The 24,425-nt window shown below is 36.7% G+C and overlaps 1 protein-coding gene across 1 annotated transcript in view; it reads right to left on the bottom strand.

The window, feature by feature from the left end:
- The window catches only part of LOC150107279 (actin-binding LIM protein 2-like), a 508,439-nt gene that overhangs the window by 36,404 nt on the left and 447,610 nt on the right, over positions 1–24,425 (bottom strand). Inside the window, exons 16-19 of the mRNA XM_090391129.1 lie at positions 22,661–22,774; positions 14,332–14,432; positions 10,719–10,788; positions 10,560–10,594 (exon numbers count right to left, since the gene is read on the bottom strand). Of these exons, the coding sequence (XP_090247255.1) occupies positions 10,560–10,594; positions 10,719–10,788; positions 14,332–14,432; positions 22,661–22,774 (320 nt within the window). The remainder of the gene's footprint in view (positions 1–10,559; positions 10,595–10,718; positions 10,789–14,331; positions 14,433–22,660; positions 22,775–24,425) is intronic.

Raw genomic sequence — 24,425 nt, 5'->3', positions numbered from 1 at the left:
GGGGGGGGGGGGGGGTGGGGGGGGGGGGAATGTTCACTGCTCTTTGAATTGAAATGCTTCAACTTTGAGAAAAAACATTGGAAAACAGTGTACAACTTTTCAAATTATACATGTATTTTGGCAGATGAGAAAGACTGTTTTGGGGATGAAAAACTCCATATTACCAGTAACATGGAGAGCTTTTCATTTTAACATCTTCTTCAGTATCTATAATGAAAGAATCTGAATAATGTAAGTTGGATACATATATTTTAGGTATAGTATCATAAAAGTTAGTGCTCCTGGGATTCAAAAGAGCAAATCAATGACAGACAATCTTAGATATAATTTGGGTGAAAATAGCTGGTTTTGGAGCAAATGGAGAGAAAAGGTATCCTTTTCTCTCCATTGATCCTTTATTTCAGAGCAGATCTCCTTGCCTGGAACACTGAGGACCTCCTGTGATATCACCTTGAATAAGCATTTATGATCATTCTCCCAATAGATAGTGCTTGAAGGAGTTGCTCTCCATGCTTTATAGATGCTGTTTTTACTATGACATCTGCAGAATAGATTTTTAAACTGACTCTGGGGAACTCGGCCAACTCTTCTGATAAAGAAGGGTGACATTTTCACAACTGAATGTTCACCAGTAGAATGAACTATTATAAACAATGGTGCATTTGAATAAGTCTTTGTTGTCTGTTTCTTGTTCTTTGTTTTAGGTGATGTATTTATAGTTTCTGAATTGGATGGAGGCTTCTTGAGGACTGTGATAAACTTGAAGATGAGGGACTCATTCTCAACAAGAAGCTTAATTCAGCACCAGAGCCCCATATTGCAAAAGAAGCGCTTGAATACATTCAAAATGGGGATTCTGGTGGTATCCAACAATGATTGGACACCACTAGGATCTCCCTTTCTAGATGTCTATAGGTTGCATCATATGGTAAGCATGGCAGCGGGGGATTCAATCCCAGTGATGTTGTCTGAAGAATACAAAAGACATTAACAAGAAGTAGACTAGAAGTAGAAAAAAGGAAAAAAAAGTAGAAAAATAGGGAAAGAATGAAAGGACCAGCACCATCACTGAGAGGTCTGCTCCACCATGAACATGTCCCATATGGAGAGAAGTGCGGTGTTAGTCTTATGGCAAATAAGAAGTCATAGAAACAGGCCTTTTCTTCAGATTTATTGAGTGAAATTCATTTTACAAGATGTGCAGCAATAATAATAATAATTATTATTATTATTCAGGCCTCCATGGAGTCAAAAGACTCATCGTGGAAGGTAAGTCTATCATACCACTCCTTAAATTCATTGACCATACTCACTCTTACCACTCTATCAGACAATGCATTCCATGGTTCAACCACCCTCCATGCAAAGAAACCACTCCTCACCCTCTTGCTTTCGTAACTTCCAGGGATGGCCTCTTGTCATCACTCCTTCCTGCTGTTCAACCAAGCGAAAGAACTCCCCAGTGTCAACCCTGTAACCTCCTCTCAACAGTTTAAAAGTCACAATCATCACCTCTCCTTCTTCTATCCACCAAACTCTGCAGTACACATTCCCTCAGCCAATCCTCATAACTAACATTGTACAGTCCTGAAACCATCTGTTATCTGCCTTTTTACCCTTTCCAAAGTTAATTTATCCCCTTCAAATCATGAGGATCAAATCTGAGAACAATAGTCTAAGTGTGGTCTGATCAGGGTCTTATACAACGGAATGATAACTCTTATCTCTGCAGGTCAGTGTCCTTCTCATTATTGCAGCAATCCTCTGTGTTATCTTCACCACCTTTGCAATATGTCCCCTAAATTTCAGGTTTCTATCAATCATCAACCCCAGATCTCTTGTCTCCCCTACTTCCTCCCGTATAGCTACTGCAATAAAGTATGCAGTGTCCCATCGATGTTTCCCAAACCTCAAGACCTTACATTTTGCTATATTAAACCAACACTCCCATTCATTTGCCCATCTGTCTAGCTTATTCAAACTGTCTTGCATGGCTACCCCATCTGCACTATTACTAATAACCCTTCCCAGCTTCACATCATCTGCAAACAATTGAATATCCCCTTGCAATCCACAAACAATGCCATTTATATAAAGTGAGGAACATAATTTCTATAAGTCATAAAAAAATGCACTCCACTCCTTCCTGCTTAACACTTGTAAACAAAATGCATGTATAACAAAAAAAAAAAAAAAAGTCAGTATTTGTATTGCTACCTCTAACATTTAAATTTGGCATAATAAGAATTAAAGAAATGAGAGATTGAAAGGTGTGTGTGAGGGTAAGCAAGAACTGTAAAAGAATGTGCTTGTGTTACAGGATTTCTTGATGTCATAAGAAATCCTGTAATTGTTAAGAGAAATTGTTAAGATTTTGGAGAAATTGGTAAGAAATCATATATAGAATATACAAAATTGGGAAGACAAGAGGATTATTATTTATGCAGGCCAGCATGGATTTGTTAAAGGGCACTCTTGTTTTGTAATCTGGTTACCTTTTTTTACAATAGAGTAACAAGAGCAGTGGATGAAGGTTAGGCATACACCTTCATTTTTTTTTTTTTTTGATTTTTTCAAGGCATTTGACAGAGTGACACATGCCAAGTTGATTTTTAAGTTGCATCATATGGGTTTAGATCTCAGGTTAGTGGATTGGACTGGTGATTGACTCTCTGAGATATATAAGAGAGTTGTATCAGGGAATAGGAAGGTTAAAGGTGGAGTTGAACAGGATTTAGTCCTGGGCCCACTGCTGTTCAATCTTTATGTCAATGATATTGTCACAGAACTACAGGTAGATGTTCAGTTGTTTATAGATGATGTGAAATTTGAGAGAGGTATCAGTAATAGTGCTGATGTTTTGGCTCTTCAAAAGGATTTAAATAAGCTGGAAGGAAAAGCAAAGGTATGGTGATGTCAGTTTAATGCAACTAAATGTAAGGTTTTAAAATTTCCACAGATAGGATGTTTCATATAAACTTGGTGGAGTTATACTGGAAGAAATGGAGGAAGCAAGGGATCTTGGGATGATTGTGGATAAAGGTTTAAAGTTCCAGAGACATGTTGCAAAGGTTGTGAAGACATCTCAGAGAATTACAGAAATACTGAGGAGAGCATTGACCTTGAGAGATAAAAGTGTGCCAATCCCCTATATAAAGTTTTGATCCAACCATATCTGGATTTTTGTGCTCAGATCTGGGCAACGGGATTTGAAGAGGGAGAAATAACAAGCTTGGAGAGGGTGCAGAGACAGATAACAAAAATGATGTCAGAACTGTACAATGTTGATTATGAGGATAGACTGAGGGCATGCAACTGCAGAGTATGGTGAATAGAAGGCAAAGGAGAATATGATTGAGACATTTAAGCTGTTGAAATGTTATTATCATATTAACAGTTAGGAGATTTTTCATATGGTAGAATAAGGGAAAGGAACAAAGACAAGAGGCCATTCCTGAAGTTGCAAAAGGAGGTTGTGAGTAAAACAGTAAGAAGTACATTTTCTGCATGGAGAGTGGCAGGAGCATGGAATGCATTGCCTGAGCAGATAGTGAATGTGCAGACTGTGGAAGATTTTAAGGAATGGTATGATAGACTTTGTATTCATCAGTGTTGACCTCTTGCAATAAGTCTTGCGACTCCATGGGAATCAAGAAAATAATAATAATAAATTTTTGGATTGAAGATTTGGATTGAGCACACTGAAATAATTCAAAATCATCGAAATTATTTGTTGAAAGCGTTAACTGTTAACAAATATAATCATCAGAAATTTCTAAGAGGATCATAACACATTCAGTAACAATGCCCTTCAGCTGGAAAAACCTGAAAAAAACAGTTATAAGAATTTTTCAACTGCAGTTGAGCAAGGTCTCATACTGAGGTGGCAGAATTTTTTCTCTCAGAAACTCATTTTTCTCCCCTTCTCTGCAAAACAAAATAGTCAGTAAACACATGCAGTGATAGATACTACAGTACAAATACAATGACAAGATTAACAACTCTGTGTTGTAGTTAAGTTGTTGGAGAAGCTGGTGAGAACTAGGATCCAGAATTGGGTTGACAAATAATGATATTATCTTTGATGGACAGCATGGATTTGCTAAAGGGAGGTCATGTTTTAGTAATCTACTTACCTATTACAATAAGGTGACTGCTTCCATGGACAAAGGAAAAGGATACACAGTAATATACTGTAATATACTTAGATTTCACAAAGGCTTTTGATAGATTACTGAATGATAAGTTGATAGTCAAACTAGAGTGGATGGGATTGGATATTAGATTGATGCATTAGATTGGAGACTGGCTATCAGATAGGAATCAACAAGTTGTGTATGGGAGAGTGATATCCAGGAAAAGGAAAGTTACTAGTGGTGTGCCACAGGGGTCTGTTTTAGGGCCATTGCTGTATAACTTTTATATTAATGATATTAGTGAAGATTTGGATGGAGATATTCAGTTATTTGCAGATGATGCAAAGTTGGGATGAACCATGAAGAGTAGAGAAGATGTTGTGGCCTTACAAGAAGACTTGAATAAATTGAGTGATTGGGCACGAAAATGTGGATGCAAGTTCAATGTTGCAAAATGTAAGGTTTTAAAATTTGGAAAACAAAAATGGGATGCAGAATTTATGCTTGGTGAGAATATATTGTCAGAGGTGGAGAAAATAAGAGATCTTGGAGTGATAGTGGATAAGGATCTGAAATTTAGGGGACACATAGCCAAAATTGTGAAGACAACACTTTGAAGAGCTTTGAAGAGCTTTGCTTTGAAGAGCTGATTTGAACTGTGCTTTGAACTCCTGATTCAGATAAGTTTTACTAGGAATAATTAAGTATATATGCGTAATTGTTTAAGTAAGAGCGGCTGTAAACGTTGTACGCTACCGATATTATTAGTGTGGGGTTTTTTTTTTCTTGCTTAAACTAAATACGAAAACGTTAATATTAGACCTAGTAACCTGCAGAGAAAAAAAATGGCGGCTGCATTGTCATTCCATGATTTTAATTTGGATTTCAGTAGGTTCGTTAAGTGTGAGGTCTGTTATATGTATTCCTTCGATTACATAAATGATTTGTGGATGTTTAGTGCGGATGGAAGAAGGGTGTGTGCGAAATGTGACCTGAACGAGGAATTGATGAATGCGAATATGAAGTTGATGACAGAAAGTGCTAGTACCGATTGTGTCGTGAGTGCACGTTTGAAAGAGAATGGCGAGAAAGACAGGCGAAAAAATGTTAAAAAATCAGGAAAAAAGAAAAAGAGCGATTTGACAACCGTAACGGATGTTAAAAGGGACGAAAGTGAGGCGGAAAGAAACGAAATTGAGAGAACGAATGAAAGTAGAAATGGCGTGGTGCAGAAACCGCAAGTAAAAAAAATCGAAAGAATGAATGATAGCGAAAAAAGAATGACTGATGGCGAAAGTTGGACGCATGTTGGAACGAAAGTACTGAACCAAAGAAAGATGAATGACAGTAAAAGTGAGAAGAATGATAGCGAAAGTTGGACGCATGTTAGTCCGAAAGTACGGAAACAAAGAAAGATATGTGAGAGTGAAAGTGAGAAGAATGACAGTGAAAGTTGGACGTATGTTGGACCGAAAGTACGGAAACAAAGAAGGATGAATGAGAGGGAAAGTGAGAAGAGAGGGTCGAGAGTTAGAAAGTTAGAAAGATTTCATGATAGAGTGAATGTGTCGCGAGGTTCAGAAGGTGAATTGGATTGGATGAAGCAAGAAATGAAATGGATGCGGAATGAAATTAAGAGAATGAAGGTCAAAACTATTAAAATAAATCATGATGGCATGAAAGAGTTAACAAAAGATGAGCGAGTGGCGTTGTATGGCGACTCCATTATTAAAGGTGTGCTAGAGGATAAAATGCACAAGGTATGTTTTCCAGGCGGTAAAATGAGTAGAGTGATTGAGGCATTGAACATGAGGCGGGAATGAGCAAAAGAGTTAATTGTATTAATTGGAACAAATGATTTGAGAGAGAACAAAGAGCATGTCAAAATGAATGTCAGGAGACTGCTTGGAAAGATAAAGGAGAATAGTGTGACAGGAAGGGTGGTCAGTGTGTTGCCTAGGTATGATTGTGGTGAAATGAGGTGGAGAGCAAGGATTATGAATGATATTCTGGCTGAAATGTGTGAGGAGATGGGAGTACAGTTTGTTAATGTGTGGAATGAGTTTGAGGGACGAAGTGAGCTGTATGGGAGCGATGGACTGCATTTGAGTGGTTATGGTGTGAGTCGCTTGGAGAGACTGCTGCTGGAAGGTAGAGAAGTGAATAGAGAGAATGAATCAGATCAAGAGGGGAGTGATGTGGAAGAGCAGGAGAGTAAGACAGGAGAGATTGAAGGAGAGGAAATGAATGTGGAAGTGAGTGGTATGAGTATAGATAATGAGAGAATGGGTGTGCAAGAGGAGCAGGGAAACGGGGAGGCTCAGGGTGGACAGGGATACACAGCGTGAGAAAGGTGGATGCTCCAAGAGGAGGTGAGAGAATGTGTAGGCAGGAAAGTAATGGGATGATCAGGGATCAAAAGGAAACAGATGGAATTGCAAAGGGTTCTAAAATGAAGAAGCAGAAAGGGAAATGGCCCCAGTCCAGCATGGAGAGATCACATCGAGTGAGTGGTATCAGTGGAACTAGCTGTAGATCCAGAAATGAGTTGTTGTGTTTGTATACCAATGCTAGAAGTATAAGAAACAAGGCGGATGAAATGGTTGCACTAATTGCGTCTGTGCACCCAGAGATTGTCGGAATAAGTGAGACATGGTTAGATGAGGATGACATCCTGACAGGAATAGAGATGGAAAGGTATGATGTGTTTCGTGAGGATAGAAGGGGTAAAAAGGGAGGGGGAGTGCTATTGATGATAGAGAAAGAGTTATGTCCATACAAGGTAGAGATGCAAGGGGGAAATGGGGCCAGTGGTTTTGAGGCAGTATGGTGTGAGATAGAGGTGAATAGAATCAAATACTTGGTGGGATGTTGTTATAGACCTGGTAATGTGGATGGTGGTGATAGTGAAATGTATAGTCAAATAAGCCAAGCAAATAAGAAAAGGGTGATCATTATGGGTGATTTTAATTACGGCAATATAGACTGGAATGAAGAGATAGCAACTGGAAGTAAAGAAAATGAGTTTCTTGAGTTTTTGAGGGATAACTACCTCAGACAGTATGTAACAGAGGGCACAAGAGGATTAAGAGTCTTGGATTTGGTCATCTCATCGGAGGATGTAATTATCAATGAGGTATCAAATCATCCACCAATTGGTGAAAGTGACCATGAGGTGATTACTTGGGTGGTTGCCAGCAGTGCAAGGACCCCTGTGAAAAAAGGGTATATGTGGAACTACAAGGGGGGTGATTATGAAGAGCTCAGGAGACAGCTTGCAGGTGTAGCATGGAATGAGGAGTTAGCTGGAAAAGAGATCAATGCAGCTTGGGGGATTTTCAAAAAATATTTAGTGGATGCAATGTCTAAATGTATACCACGGGTGAGAAGGTTAAATAAGTTAGGTGTGAGATGGATGAATAAAGAGATTAAGCATGCAATACAGAGAAAAAGGGCATTGTGGAGGCAGCATAAGAGAAGTGGAAGTAACCAATTTCATGAGTTCTACAAAGACCAGGCAAGGAGAGTGACTTGGTTGGTGAGAGTAGCTAAAGAGAGGTATGAACAGCAGTTAGCTAATGAAGCTAAAAAGAATCCTAGGGAGTTCTTTCGATATGTAGCCAGCAAAAGAAAGAATGATTATGGAAGGATGACATTGATTGGAGGAAATGGTATAAAGACAGCTGTTGCAGAATGTGTGGTGGAGATACTTAATGAGCAGTTCATAAAGATCTTTCAATCTTGTGAATGTGACTTCATGGAGAGATTAAGAGCAGTTGATGATGGGGAGAAGAGACTGACTGTAAGTGAGCAAGAGGTGTTTGGGGAGTTGAGTAAACTAGATGTAAATAAGGCTGTGGGACTTGATAATATATCACCGCGTATTCTGAAGGAATGTGCCAGAGAGTTGACACCTGCCTTGACATATTTTTTTAATACGAGTCTTGCACTTGGTCAAGTCCCTAAAGAGTGGAAGGAGGGCAAGATTGTGCCACTTCATAAAGGAGGTGATCGAACTCAAGCATCAAACTATAGGCCTATCTGTGTGTCGGGTGTTGTGGTTAAGTTGTTGGAGAAGCTTGTGAGAACTAGAATCCAGAGTTGGGTTGACAACAATGGTATAATCTTTGATGGACAGCATGGATTTGCTAAAGGGAGGTCGTGTTTTAGTAATCTACTTACTTATTACAATAAAGTGACTGCTTCCTTGGACAGAGGAGAAGGATACACAGTAATATACTTGGATTTCGCAAAAGCTTTTGATAGAGTGCCTCATGATAAGTTGACAGTCAAACTAGAGCAGATGGGGTTGGATATTAGATTAGTGCATTGGATTGGAGACTGGCTATCTGATAGGTATCAACAAGTTGTGTATGGGGGTGCAATATCCAGGAAAAGGAAAGTCACTAGTGGAGTGCCTCAGGGATCTGTTTTAGGGCCATTACTATTTAACTTGTATATTAATGATATTGGCGAAGATTTGGATGGAGATATTCAGTTATTTGCAGATGATGCAAAGTTGGGACGAACCATAAAGAGTAGTGAAGATGTTGTGGCCTTGCAAGAAGACTTGAATAAATTGATTGATTGGGCAAGCAAATGGGGAAGTGAGTTCAATGGTGCAAAATGTAAGGTTTTAAAATTTGGAAAACAAAGATGGGATGCAGAATTTATGCTTGGTAAGAATATATTGTTGGAAGTAGAGGAAATAAGAGATCTGGGAGTGATAGTGGATAAGGATCTAAAATTTAGGGGTCACATCGCCAAAATTGTGAAGACAACACAAAGACTTCTGGGAATGATGAGGAGGACACTGACGTGTAGAAGTAGGGAGATTCTTGTTCCATTGTATAAGGCTTTGATTAGGCCACACATGGACTATTGTGCCCAGATTTGGTCACCTGGTTTTCAGAAGGATGAAGAGATGTTGGAAAGGGTCCAAAGGCGACTGACTAAGGTAGTTTCTGACCTCTGGAATGTCGAGTATGAGGAAAGATTGAAAAGATGTAATTTGCAGAGACTAGTGGAGAGAAGGAAGAGGGGAGATATGATAGAGACCTACAAGTTGGTAAGGGGTTGCTATAGGATCAATGGTGGAGAAGTTCTACAGAGAATAGTGGGAGATCAGGGGAGAACCAGAGGTCATCCCTGGAAACTGTATAAAGAGGGTGTGAGTAGGGGAGTGAGAGGCAGGTTTTTTTCGTGCAGAGTTGTGAATGATTGGAATGCCTTGCCTGAGAGTGTGGTGTCTGCAAGGAGTTTGAATGTGTTTAAGACCCGATATGATGAGATGTGTGTGAGATAAAAGGACCTCCTAGATGAGTCTTTGACTCCATGAGGTCTTGTTTAATAATAATAATAATAATAATAATAACACAAAGGCTTCTGGGAATGATGTGGAGGACACTGAATTGTAGAAGTAGGAAGATTCTTGTTCCATTGTATAAGGCTTTGATTAGGCCACACATGGACTATTGTGCCCAGATTTGGTCACCTGGTTTTCAGAAGGACAAAGAGATGTTGGAAAGGGTTCAAAGGCGACTGACTAAGGTAGTTTCTAACATCTGGAATGTTGAGTATGAAGAAAGATTGAGAAGATGCAACTTGCAGAGTCTGGTGGACAAGAGGAAGAGGGGAGATATGATAGAGACCTACAAGTTATAAGGGGTTGTTATAGGATAAATACTGGAGAGGTTCTACAGAAAATAGTGGGAGATCAGGGGAGAACCGACGGTCATCCCTGGAAACTGTATAAAGAGGGTTGGTAGGGGGAGTGAGAAGCAGGTTTTTTTCATGCAGAGTCGTGAATGATTGGAATGCCTTGCCTGAGAGTGTGGTGTCTGTAGAGAATTTGAATGTGTTTAAAGCACAGTATGATGAGCTGTGTGTATGATAAAAGGACCTCCTAGACGAGTCTTTGACTACATGTGGTCTTGGGTTATAATGTCCACATGGTTAGCTTAGTGGCTTTGCGCTTTGCAACCATATGCCTGGGGAAAGAGTGTCCTGGGTTCGATTCCCATCACCGACATGAGGAGCTTAAGGATCTTCCTCAGCCATAGCCAAGTTAGCCAGTCTTAGGCATGGACAGCAGGGTTTTCCCCCCCAGTTTATCTGGGATCCCGCAAGCAGGCAAACCGGCCCTGCGAACACACACACATGGATCTACAGCCATAAATACCTAACCCCCCATGAGGGGGGGGGGCTCAACTCACCCCAATAGGAATGGGAGAGAAAAGGGAGGAAACTCCATATGAATAAATAAATAATAATAATGAATCTTCAGTATTAGGTATACAGAAAGCAAAGTCCTTGCAGTATTCTATTCAGCTTCTTATAAAGGAAAATCTATGTTGATACTATGATAATAATGAAATTAAAAAAAAAAAAAGAAAAAAAGAAAATACTGGAATAGATACTTACAATAGGTGCCTTTCCATGTTCTGGAATGGGTGAAACTGGACATAGATAATAATAACAAATAATTAATGATATAGCAAAATTAATAAAATTCAATTTAGACAAAAGCATATAAACATAGTAACTAAATCTAAACTATTACTAAATGACAACAAATCTTACCATCTGATTTCCTACTGCTAATTTCTGAACTGTGTGTTGGATGTAACTTGCAAAATGTCAGGTCACTTGTCTGAAAATAAAATAATAATTAGTTTTATGCATAACTCTGGAGCACTGGTTCTCAAACTGTACTTCTAAATCAATGCCCTATGAATTCCAGCATCACTTTTAAATTATTATGTGCTTTAAACAGATTACACATAAACAAACATGTGTATGGTTGTATGTATTCATTTAAAATATTACAAAAAACAGTGATACACAACTAATAAGTAATTTCTATTCAGGTGTTTAAAATTTCTGAACATTCATGCCATTCTAAAAATACTTCCTTGAAATGACACATAACATAGTTTGTAAACTACTGCTCTAGGCATAATTAATACTGAATCAAAAAAAAAAAAAAAAAGTAATTTTTATGGCTTCTTGGGAAATAAAAAAGTCCCCCCTCCCCCAGAAGAGTTTATTGTTTACATTACTGAGAATGGGCAATTGCTGAAAATCAAAATGAAATCAGGAGAATCACACACACACACACCTAATCATCACCATTCCTGAAATGTATTCACCAGTGGTGGGAAGGATATTAATGATGTTCTAATACACTTAAGACCTTGTGACCAATTCATTATCAACAGTTTTCTGAAAAGTTGTCTTTTTTTTTTTTTTTTACAATTATTTATATATTTTCTTCTAACCATTCTCTGCTACTTTTACTTTTGAATAGTGTTTGGCTAATCTTTCATTCTATTTAAAATGGCCATACTACCTCGGGCAACTCGTTGCAAAGGTGGCTTGCTCCAAGTTGCCCGGTGTTGTACCACCTTAACCCAGTCCTGAAGATACTTTCAGGCGCAAACTTTGTTTGCTCACACTTGGATAAAGGATTAAACTAAATTTATTATGGTCAGTCTGTGCAAGGACTGGTACAATAGACAGTGTTTTCTAGGGTGAGCTTCCCACAATAAATCTTGTGACTCCATGGAGATCCTGAATAATAATAATCTTAGGAATAATAAAAGAGAAGAAAAAAAGAGATAAGATCATACGTCTCCTAGGCATAATGGTTAACAGCATTAATATACAGCAAGAGAGGCAAGGATTATGCTTTTTTTGTTTCAACCTTTTGGGAATAAATTGTCATTTGTTTTTTAATGACAATTTTACTCCCAAAAGGTTAAAAACTATAACATCACTACTCTGAGATGCATGTTGGATAATCCACAATTTTTTTTCCCCAAGTTACTTCAGGGCTCTAATAAGCAGAATGGTGGTCTTGTACTGGGATGCAAATCATTTACCATCTAAACACTTTCACTCACTTTATACGACAACTCGTAGTATAAACTATGAGCTGGAAAAAAAAGAGAAAAAAAACCCATCAACATCTGCAAAAAAAAAAATCATCAACAAATCTAAAGCTGCCTTTTGTAAGGGCCTAGTGCGCTAGGTTTGTCTCCTGCTCAAATGGTAGTTAGAGCCTTGTGTAGATGACCAAGGCTAACCAATTTTTCCAACACTTTGATCGCAACTGCAAATATACAGACCAGTCTATAATCAGAAATTTGTGTTTTCAAACCAAGCTTGTGGAGAGGTATTATTTTGCCTTCTTTCCACTCCTTAGGAACCTTACCCACTGCAAGACATTACATAACCAGGACAAGGGCATGGCTAACTAATTTGCACATTCTTTAAAAATATGTGGTGATATGTCATCCATTCCCACAGCCTGATTAACATCTAACTTGAGCAACACCTGATACATTTCTGATTCTTTCACCTTTAATTCTCCTAATTCTTGCCTCCCTTATACATGTTGCACAGCATCATTCACACCATTATGATATACACTGACGAAGTGTTCATAAATAATTCCACTATATCGTTTGCTATGGTTACTCTGCTACCATAACTATCCACCAGCATCAGCCTGCCATAATTATTTTTCCTCGAGCTTGCCACATAACTTTTCTGGTCTGCACTATATTCTTCATGCATCTGTTCACTGCAAACTGTCTTGTACTTCCTCCACAGCAACTTCTTTTGTAACACTGCTTGCTTGATTTTGTCGTTCATCCATCTCACTCCTACTCTATTTATTCACTTGACTCTTGGTATGCAGTTATGCATTGCTTGTGTTAGATACTGTCTTATCATTTCCCATGAACTCAACATCTTTTCTATACATTTCATCAACTCAGTGTAGTGATGCTAGTTGACTTTTGTTTTTTACAGTTATTTATTTTTTTCCTTTTGTGATGTGACACCTTTTTTTGCAACTCGTATAGTAAAGTATAAGTTCTGCATCACTTCAACCTGAGTATTTACATCTGGGTCTGGCTCCCACTGACGAGACCTCAACAAAGGTTGAAACCGGTCAGGGTAGTGACTTCCCCCATAATGAATAACATCATACATGTCCCCTAGGAGATGTGTTTTACATTATGGGAAATACTAAGAATAGTGATCAGATCTTACTCCACCTTTACTATGAGTTGCCCCTGTCATGAAAGGCTTGCTTAAGCTTGGATCCGCAGAAACTTTTATAGTTTCTATATATTTGGCACGAAACTCTTGTAGTTTCTCTATTCGGCTTTGAAATAATGTTGGGTTCAATATTCACTTAATTTGAATAACCCGCCTTATAGTTCCACATATAGACCTTCTTGATAACAACTTTTTCCCGTTTAACTACCTTTCAAACCAATACCTGATGATCACTTTCAACAACAGGTGGCAGTGTTGATACCTGATTCACCACCACATCCTGTGAGGATATTACCAAATCTAACCCCGATAAACCTCATGTTGCTTCCATCACATACTGCTTTAGATAGTTATCCTGCAGAAACTCAACAAATTCACTCTCCTTATTACTATGCACTATCTCTTCTTTCCAATCCACATTCCTATAATTAAAATCTCCCATTAACCATGCTACCAGCCAAGACGTCTATAGACGTCGAAGTTGTCATGGATACGAAGTGCATATTAAAATTTTAATACCACTGATATTACATTGAAATATATGATGGATACAAAGCATATGAGAATGCGTATTTGATCCATAATGGCCAGTAAGGTGGTTAAGATTATCTTCCTTTTACTTGCCCAACTAATTTGTCTAAATATTTCACAATCAATACTCTCCACATTCCCTAGCTAATTAATAAAACAATTGTTAAAGATGTTGTAGTCACTGTTCTTGTAAATTGAGTCAGTAGTGATGGCAGTTCCACCATACCTACCTAGGTTTAGTTCTGCTTCAATACCCCCCCCCCCCAACCCCATTTTTCCTATCCCAATTATCTGAATCTGATCTAGTATAGTCTAGTCTGGTCTAGAGCAACTGGATGTTATGTGGCTCACTGTAATAATATAAAATAAACAACTACGGAATGCTGTTTTCCAGCAGGCATATTTGTTTATTCTAGAAATCGCTGAATATGAATCCAAAGTTCTATTGACTTTTTATTATAAATAAATATAGATCCTTGCAAAAATCCATTATCTCAAACTACTGTATCTAGCAACATCAAAATTAACAGTAATATTTCTGCTCAGTTTTTCCTCCATCATGAACAGTGGGCTAATTAAGAAATAAAGGCCTTACCATAAAACCCATTCCTCCTTCTCGCCCAGCGGCAGGTAAGGTAGCAGATTTTGTTGTAAATCCATAACCAGGTTTTGGCACTTGTCTCAATGATGATACAACTAAGAAAAATCAAAATACAAAACAAGATCTTATTAGTTCAAAATATTCTTAGCATTTTTTTTTTTTATGAAATTTCTTCACTATCTTAAATAGTTTTCTCAGATGACAATGTAGAAAAGAGTGTAACACACTTTAAGCAGATACATATTAAATCAGATTTCCAATCTCATTGATTAGAAAATAATTTTTGGTGAAAAAAATTTCTGATATTTTGCCACTTCCACTTCTAGCTTGTGTTTATTAGATTCCTTGTAATTTAACATACTTTGGAGAAAGACTGGCTGGTTTGTGAAAAAACAGAATTAGTGAACATCAGTCCTATGTAGAGTATGTTAAACCTCAAAAGTTGGATCTCACATAAGATGCTACTGAGAATGTGCACAGCATCCACTGGAATGATGCTTATTTAATTCATAGAAAAAGTTTTAAATATGAACATTACTTCAAAGAACATTCAGAGTCCCTATTATACTGTCCAAATTTAAATCAGAATGACTGTGTCTTGATCTCAAAAGTTTGGGAGATACTCAACCTCAGCAAATATCAAAAGTGGTTATCAATTTGATATGATCCTTCTAGACTTGCAGCACTTGATATTACTGGTTAACCAACTGTTGTGTTTGCCTAGTATTTTGCCCCTTTAAATTACTTGTTTGTGATACCACTGCAAAAAAAGAAAATACATAAGAAGAATTTCTTGAGTTCATGAGAGAAATCTTAACAGAATGTAAAAGAGGGCATGAAAGAATCAAGAATTTTACATATGATCATTTCATCAGAGGGTGTGGCTGTGAGCAGAGTTTTGCACATCCCTCCAGTTGATAACAGTGATCATATGGGTTGTGGCTAGCCATATGAAGACTTCTGAGAGGAAAGGATATATGTGGATTTATAAGGCAGATGATTATGGCAAGCTTAGGAGACATCTAATAACAGAAACTTAATACACCTAAGATATGCAGATGATATCATAATTTTTGCAAACACTCCAGAAGACCTTAATATAATGATAAAAAACCTATATCATGAAAACAGAAAAGTCTGTCTAAAAATAACCAGAGAAAAACCTAAAATCATGTTTAATCATTTTGTAACACCAAAAAATATAATAATAGAAAACAATTTCTTGGAAAGAGTCTCTTCATATATATACTTAGGTCATCTCATTGATCTAAACTGTGGACTCCAAAAGGAAATAAATAGAGGAGTTCAACTTGCCTGGAGTTCAATTCAGAAAATTGAAAAGCATTTTTCAAAAAATGATGTCCCACTCTGTTTAAAGAGGAAGACGTTTAACCAGTGTATACTTCAGTCATCACATATGGTTGTGAAACTTGGTCTCTAACAAAAGCACTGCCAAATAAAATAGCAACAACTCTAAAAAAAATTGAGAGGTTGATGCTAGGCAGCACATTAAAAGATAAGAAGTGAAACACCTGGATAAGAAGCCAGACTCATATCACTGACATCATTCTTCACCACAAGCAACTAAAATGGAAATGGGCCAGACATCTATCTAGAAGAGAAGATGAGCAATAGATTACCATACTAATGAACTGGATTCCAAAAGAAGGGAAACGAGGCCGTGGGCATCCTAAAAGAAAGTCGAGTGATGAATTGTCAAATTTTGTTGAGAAAAATTGGTCAACCATTGCCAAGAACAGAGAAAGGTGGAAGAAACTGGAGGAGGCCTTCATCCAGCAGTGGACAGAAAATGGCTGAAAAGAAGAATAAGAAGGAGACATCTTGGAACTACAGCATGGAGAGAGGAGTTCGGGAGAAAAGAAATAAATGCCGCGTGGAACCTGACAAAGAAATACTTAACAGTGTCAATGTGTGAATATATTCCAAAGATGAAAAGACTGAATAAGGTAAGTGTCAAATGGATGAATGAGAAAATTCACATGAAATCTGAAACAAAAAGAAGGTACTTTGTAGTTAGCACAAAATGAATAACAGTAATAATCAGTTGTACAAAGAGTATAAATTGCAGGCCAAGAGAGTCACTCAGTTGGTAGAGGCAGCAAAAGTGTAAGTATGAGCAGAAATTAGCAATCAGTGACTTTCGGCAAGTACAAAGGGGTCTGTGGAACACAAAAGATCACAGCAAAACTATTCTCATCCCTTATATTCAAGGTACATAAAAAAAGACAGCTAAAGTTTCTTGCAAATATAATCTTCATACAACTTTCAAACAACACAATCAACTAGCAATAGATTACCATACTAATGAACTGGATTCCAAAAGAAGGGAAACGAGGCCGTTTCCCTTCTTCTAAGGATCAGCTTCATCCTCTTATGCATCCTGTATGTATAAAGTTCATTGTGTCTGCAACTTAGCCTACATGTAGATCTGTTAACATCTGCCTTGAAGAACATAAAATATGTCTGTGATCATCTATATGGCAAGTCAGGATGGACAGATCATTCTCTGCACATTCCTTTACATGAGATTAAATGTAAGAGGACAATTTTTCTGTGTAGAAGTTACTATAGGCCTGAGAGACTATTTTTAGCATCAGCATCAGCTATGAAGAACTCCCTATCCTCAACGAACATACTTCATTAATTTGCCAAAGATCTGGGAGACTGTCATTCTACTACTACTACTTAGCCTGATTTTTCTGAATTCTGAATTAACTTCATTTTTATTTGTCCCTAAAGGATGCTTCCTAGGATTATTAGTTCCTTTTTCAGTTACAATTTGAACTATTCTACAAGTATCAATTAAGTGCTGTGTGTGTTTACCACACTTGTAATTTGTGCTCTGAAGATGCTGGTTGGAAATCCAGAGAAATATTAGTAAGTTCAATAAATTAATCTCCTCTGGCATTGTTTATACTGTGAAGCACTATGATATATTCCATCTCATATCTGACTGAGTAGTTCAGAACAGGATATAGTGTATGAATCTTTTTTTTTTTTTTTTGCCCCTGTGCACTTGAAAAAGTGCACAATACTTTCTACAATATTCACATAGGATAGGCCTAAATATGTGCAATACAAAATCACCTAAAAAACATTTTTAATATGCAAACATTCCCAAGATTATATCTGAAAAGAAATAAATTCCAAGTAAGTCAACAATTATCCGAAAAAAAGAAAATAATATTGCTAATGTTAGGACTTCTATTGCTAAAAGAAAATCTTAATGGCCTTCCAAGAAACAGTAAACAAGTTAGATTATCAAAATTTATACCAGGATTATCTTTATACATAGTCATTTTTACACAAACTTATTATTTTACAATCCTGTCTACAGGTTTCTTCATGCCATCAAAGAAGAATATTTTTGTTTTGTTCCTGCAAATAACATGCACTGCTTTTTGACTTTCAGGTTCCTCTTTTCGTATCTTCCATTAATGTGTGCACTTGACTTATACATTTTTATGTCATATTGTACTAACTTCTATATATTTCACAGAGTTTTTTTGTTCCCTTATGACTACATATTAGGCAAAATGGGCACCAGAAGACATATTTAGACTTGTTTGACTACATAGCATGATTACCTTGAAAATGTATTATTATGCTGTATAATTGCCTTTGATTTTGCATTCCCATTGGATGCTGTATGCTGCTTGTTAAATAACTAATTCTAAGATGTGCAAATATTAATTATGCTTGGGACAAAGTTAGAAATCAGTAGCATAAGAATCTTAGCATTATACATATATCTGGCCAATTATACTCACATTCTATTTGCTAAGGGCTTGTCATTCAGTTGTTTTAGAGGGTGTAAAAAAAAAAAAGGCAACCAAAATTATGAGTGTGTTTATGTTTGTGAATGCAGGTGTTCTTTAGTAAGTTTCTTGCTAAAATGGCTCAATGAAGAGATTAAGCATGCGATACAGAGAAAAAAAGCATTATGGAGGTAGCATAAGAGAAGTGGTAATAACCAATTCCATGAGGATTACAAAGACCAGGCAAGGAGGGTGACTTCGTTGGTAAGGGTAGCAAAAGTGAAGTATGAGCAGCAGTTAGCTAATGAAGCCAAAAAGAATCCTAGGGAGTTCTTTCAATATGTAGCCAGCAAAAAAATAGAATGATTATGCAAAGATAACACTGATTGGAGAAAATGATATAAAAGCAATTACTGCAGAAGATATAGTGGAGATACTTAATGAGCAGTTCATAAAGGTCTTTCATTCTTGTGAATGTGACATCATGGTGAGATTGAGAGCAGTTGATGATGGGGAGCAGAGACTGACTAAGTGAGAAAGAGATGTATTGGAGATTGAGCAAACTTGATGTTAATAAGGCCATGGGACGTGACAATATATCACCAAATAATCTGAAGGAATGTGCCAGGGAGTTGACATCTGCCTTGACATATTTTTATAATATGTCAAGGCAGATGTCAACTACCTGGCAAGTCTTGCCTGAAAGTCTTGCACTGGGTTCCAAAGGAGTAGAAGGAGGGCAAGATTGTGCTTCTTCATAAGGGAGGTGATAGAACACAGGCATCAAATTATAGGCCTATCTGTGTGTCAAGTGTTGTGGTTAAGTTGTTGGAAAAGCTGGTGAGAAGTAAGATCCAGAATTGGGTTGACAACAATGCAATTATCTTTGATGGACAGCATGGATTTGCTAAAGGAAGGTCATGTTTTAGTAATCTACTTACTTATTACAATAAGGTGACTGCTTCCGTGGACAGAGGAGAGGGATACACAGTAATATACTTAGATTTTGCAAAGGCTTTTGATAGATTACCGCATGATAAGTTGATAGTCAAACTAAAATGGATGGGGTTGAACATCAGATTATTAGATTAGTGCATTGGATCAGAGATTGGCTATCAGATAGGTATTAGCAAGTTGTGTATGGGAGAAGCAATATCCAGGAAGAGGAAAGTCACTAGTGGTATACCTCAGGGATCTGTTTTAGGGCCATTGTTGTTTAACCTGTATGTTAATGATATTGGAAATGATTTGGATGGGGATATTCAGTTGTTTGCAGATGATGCAAAGTTTATATGAAATATGAAGAGTAGAGAAGATATTGTGGCCTTACAAGAAGACTTGAATAAATTTAGTGAATGGGCATGGAAATAGGGATTCGAGTTCAATGTTGCAAAATGTAAGGTTTTAAAATTTGGGAACAAAGATGGGATATAGAATCTATGCTTGGTGGGGATATATTGTTGGAGGTGGAGGATTTCATCCTCCACCTCCAATATTAGGGAGGATGAAATCTAGCATGTGTCTGACCACCTCTGTGATAAACGAGCATGGGTACAGTAATGATTATGCAATGCTGAATGGGATTTCACAGGTCTCGAAATTTAAATAGGTTTGTAATGACATTACACAAAGGTAACTATGGGTACAAAGGGATGTTGAAATGCAAATACACAAATGCAAGAAGTATCAGGAATAAAGGTGAGAAGTTTCTGGCACTGGTAAGCTCTCAACTTGGCCAAAAATCACTGAGACCTCGTTGACTGAAAATGATATAGTTTCAGGGAGGGTAGGACAGGAGATGAGGTATTGCTGATGATAACTGCGAATTATAACCAACAAAATTAGAAGTTAAAGAGGATGTTAGGTCTGAGGAAGATGGTTCATTTGAGGCTGTCTGGTGTGAGATAGAGACAAATAGGACAAAATATGTTCTTAGGTGCTGCTAGAGATTGGGGGGGGGGTCCACAGGAAGATGTAGATACCATGTATTGACAAATCAACACAATGAATGTAATCTGGACAATTATTATGGGAAAATTTAACTATGGGGACATCGAGTAGAGGGAGGAAAGGGAGTATAGCAAGATGGAAGTGAGATTTATAAAGTTGCTAAAGGATATTTGCATGAAACAACATGTTATAAAGGGGACAAGGAGTTTGAGGGTGTTGGATCTGATAACAGCATCAGAAAATGTATCCATAACCAAGGCAGACACTCTACCTTTAATCGGGGAGAGTGACCATGCCATCTTATGCTGTGAAGTTGCCAAACACGTGGAGTCTATGTCAAGAAGGGGTTTATGTTCAATTATGAGAGACTCAGGAGTCATCTTGGAATGGTACAATGGCTTGAGAAGCTACAAGGAAAGAATGTCAATAGTGCATGGGAAGTGGTCATAGATCAATTGAGGGTAGCAGTATCAGACTGCATACCCAAGAGAAGAAGGATAAACAAAGTTGGAATTAAGTGGATGAGTAGGGATATAAAGCAAGATTAAATAATAATAAATAAATAAATAAAATAACATAAAACATGGATTGTGGAGGAAATAAAGAAAAAAGCTATCAGTATACTCATGAGCAGTATACAAATTGCAAGAAAGAAGGGTGACTTATAGTAGGTATGGTCAAATCAGACTATGCAAGAGAATTAGCCAAACAGACCAAAGTAAAGCCAAAAGAGTTTTTTATGTTATGTAGCAAGTAAGAGGAAAAATTACTATGGTAGAATGACTTTAAACAATTCTCATGGTAGGAAGGTGACTGAACCAAAAGAAATAGTTGAGTTGCTGAGTGATCATTTTGCAAATTCTTTTCACGGAGAATGGTGAGTGAGTGGAATGGATCGCCAGAATTGGTTGTGAATTCCCTGACAGTGAATGAATTCAAGGAGAGGTATGATAGGATTTGTGTTTATGATGGCTGATTTGGATCTCCTGGAATGAGTCTCTGGACTCCATGGAGATGCCATAAATAATAATAATAATAAAAACCTACATACAAGATAAATGTAAGAAATCTCACAGAACAAATATACTCAATCGTACAGTCATGAAACAACAAAAATACTACCAATAATGATTAGCAGTATCATGAAATATTTTCTAAAAAAATCACTTATCTGTATGTTTCATGTTTCTTGTATGTTCATGGGCTATTACTATTTAATTTGTACATTAATGATACAGGAAAGGATCTGAGAGGAACTGTTTAGCTGTTTGCTGATGATGCAAAATTGGGTTGAGCAATAGTTAATACAAAAGATAAAATTTTGCAGGATGATTTGGATAGACTGGAAGTCTGCGCAAAGGAGAATGGATGTCAGTTTAATGTGGCAAAGTGTAAGGTTATGCATTTTGAAGTGAAAAAATTACCAGCTGTATACCACTTTAATGGACCTGCACTCCATGAAATTGGTGAAGCCAGTGATTTGGGAGTGTTAGAAGTTAGGGAGTTAAAGTTTAAAGGGCAGATAACAAAAGTAGCTAAAGGAGTGCATCAGATTATTTGGTTGCTGAAGAATATTTTGATGAGAAGAGACAAGCAGGTTATTATTCCTCTTTATCAAGCCTTGATAAGATCTCATCTTGACAACAGAACACAGATCTAGACACCTAGGTTTATTGATGATGAAGAAAAGGTGGAGAGGATCCAGAGGCGAGTGACCAAGATGGTAGTAGGTCTATGGAATGAACCTTACGAGAACAGGTTGAAAATTTCTGGGTTACAAAAAATTTCTGGGTTGACAGGCAGAAAAGGGGTGATATGATTGAGACATACAACTTACTGATGGGTTTTTACAAGATTAATACAGAGGAAAATTTTCAGAATAGGTCTGGTGGTAGGAAAACTAGGAGGCCATCCTTGGAAAGTGAGCAAGAGTGTAGTTAGCAAAGGGTGTTAGAACTAAATTTTTTGCTTGGAGAGTGGTGAATGAGTGGAATAGGTTGCCAGAGTCTGTTGTTGATGCCATGACTGTGAATGAGTTCAAAGAAAAAGTATGATATATACTGCAAAAATGTTGGATAGTGCTTGGCATGATGTTTAGAGTCTCCCTCAATGAGTCTAAGGACTCCATGGAGTAGCTTGTAATAATAATAATAACACTTCCCAAAATGTTATCTTGTCCTGAACTTTACCAAAATTAACAATCAAATAAAAAGCAATTAAGCATTTAATTGCTCTAAAAGCAATAAGGCACCATTTTTTTTACCTTAGCATTACACTCAACCATTTAAAATAATAATTTAACAAAAAAAAAGAAAAAGAAAGGAAAAAAAAAAGTTAGATCACTATCAAAAGATGCTATAAAAAGAAGGAAGCATGTGGATTTTATGCTTCCAAAGGAAGTGAGAGAAACAAAGGTTATTACTACTTCCTGGAGCGCACAACTCTATGGAGACCTGGAATACAGATAATACTAAAATATATAATATAGATAACACTAAATGCTAAAACAGAACTTTAATTATTATGTCAGTGGTAATTTATTTCAACATGCTTAAGGAATAATATAACAAAAATAATAAACTGTTACTATTTACCATTGTAATTTGGAGTGGTCCCAACAGATCGCCCCAGCGAAGATCTGAAACCAGAACTTCGATCTAGTTCATCTTCTTCCCATGGTTTTGGGCGGTCAATGTCTCTGGATGGAGCTATTAAAAATGTAAACATTGATTAGACATCATAAATAATTCCTTTATCTCTCTGTTCTGAAATCAGAAAATCATAGACATTAATAATAACTCAGCCATTATATGGTTTTGAGGGTATGTGCAGATGGTAATTTAACACTTCTGTCAAATAGGTGATTTTATCGATTTAATGAGTTTTTATTTTTATTTTAAATTAGTGTATTTTTAATATATTATTGTAGATTTTAGTGTTTTTATTGTATTCAGTGCATTTGCTAATATATATTTTAAGACATATTGTTAAAGTAAAATAGTTTATAAAAATATTGCTAAAAATACAGCAGAATCATACAACAGAATCAAAAGTAAGGATAATAATAGCATGGAGCCCAGAAAGCAGAAAGGAGAATCTTAACATTGAGGACATAAATAAAGAAAACTTAACATATGAAATTTGAAAATTTGTTATTAATTCCATAACACTTAGTGATTAAATATAGGAAAAACTGGCTAGACCATATAGCAAGAATGCAGAAAGAAAGATTACCAAAAAAGATCTTAACATATAAGCCCAGAGGAATGAGAAATAGGGGATGACAAAGAAGAAGTTTGACTCAGTCCATCTTCTTGGAAGGAAATTATTTCAAATTATTTCCTTCTTCATGGAAAAAAATAATTAAAAAATCAACCAGGAAGTTGGATAAATCAGAAAAACATTTAAAAGTACTAAGAGAGGAAAACAAAACAAGGAGAAAAATAATAGGAAAGAAAGCATGGTAAGTTATTATTAAATAATAATGGTAATGATAACGATAATAATGATAACAACAGGGTAAGTCAATTAAAATATAAGAAAAGAAAAATCATGTGGTACAGTGATTCGATAATTAAATTTGTGTCTGATGAAGGAATTACTACATCAAGCTTCCTGGGAGCTAAAATAAAAAATGCAAAAAAGAGCAGTCAAAAGATGATTCTGATAAGAAAGGCAAAATCTGATTATAAAAGAAGTTAGCCAAACAGGACAAAGGAAATCCGAGAGAATTTTATCACTATGTAGCAAATAAAATAAATAACGACTATGGAAGAATAACCTTAGTGAGTAAAAAAAAGTCAGATTTTGCCTTTCTTATCAGAATATATACCAGAAATTCTAATATATACCAGAAATAGCTGAGTTAAGTGTTCACTTTAGTGGATCCATTAGCTTTCTGGATGCTGAGAGGAACCAGATGGGGGCAGAAGTATTAAAGCTGTTACAAAAGCTTGACTCAAACATAGCAGTAGACTAATGAGAAGAAGAGGAGGAAGATAATTCAATTATGCAATGATGGAAATAAGACTGATGTAGCAAGTTGTAGACCAGTCAGTATCTCTAGGATGAGATACTGAATCATCAAGGTATTGCAAATGCTGCTCTGGAACTTCTATAGAGGGCAGCATTATTTTATTAAAGGGAAATTTTGCTTTAGCAAATTTGTTCATGTAGTCATGTTCTATAATAGACTGACAGCAGAGTTGGATAAGAGCAAAGGAATATACTACAATACTTCGATTTTTCCAAAGCATTTGACAAGATTCCACACTGGAAGTTGTTATACAAACTCAAAGGGATAAGTTTGCAAAATAAACTTGACATATGGCTTGGAGAGTGGCTGAACCACAGTTACCA

The sequence above is a fragment of the Typopeltis vanoorti genome, chromosome 4 (genome assembly GCF_054136105.1).
Source record: "Typopeltis vanoorti isolate ZY-2024b chromosome 4, IOZ_Tvanoo_1.0, whole genome shotgun sequence".
Lineage (NCBI taxonomy): Eukaryota > Metazoa > Arthropoda > Arachnida > Uropygi > Thelyphonidae > Typopeltis > Typopeltis vanoorti.
This window is presented reverse-complemented; position numbering and strand designations above follow the sequence as displayed.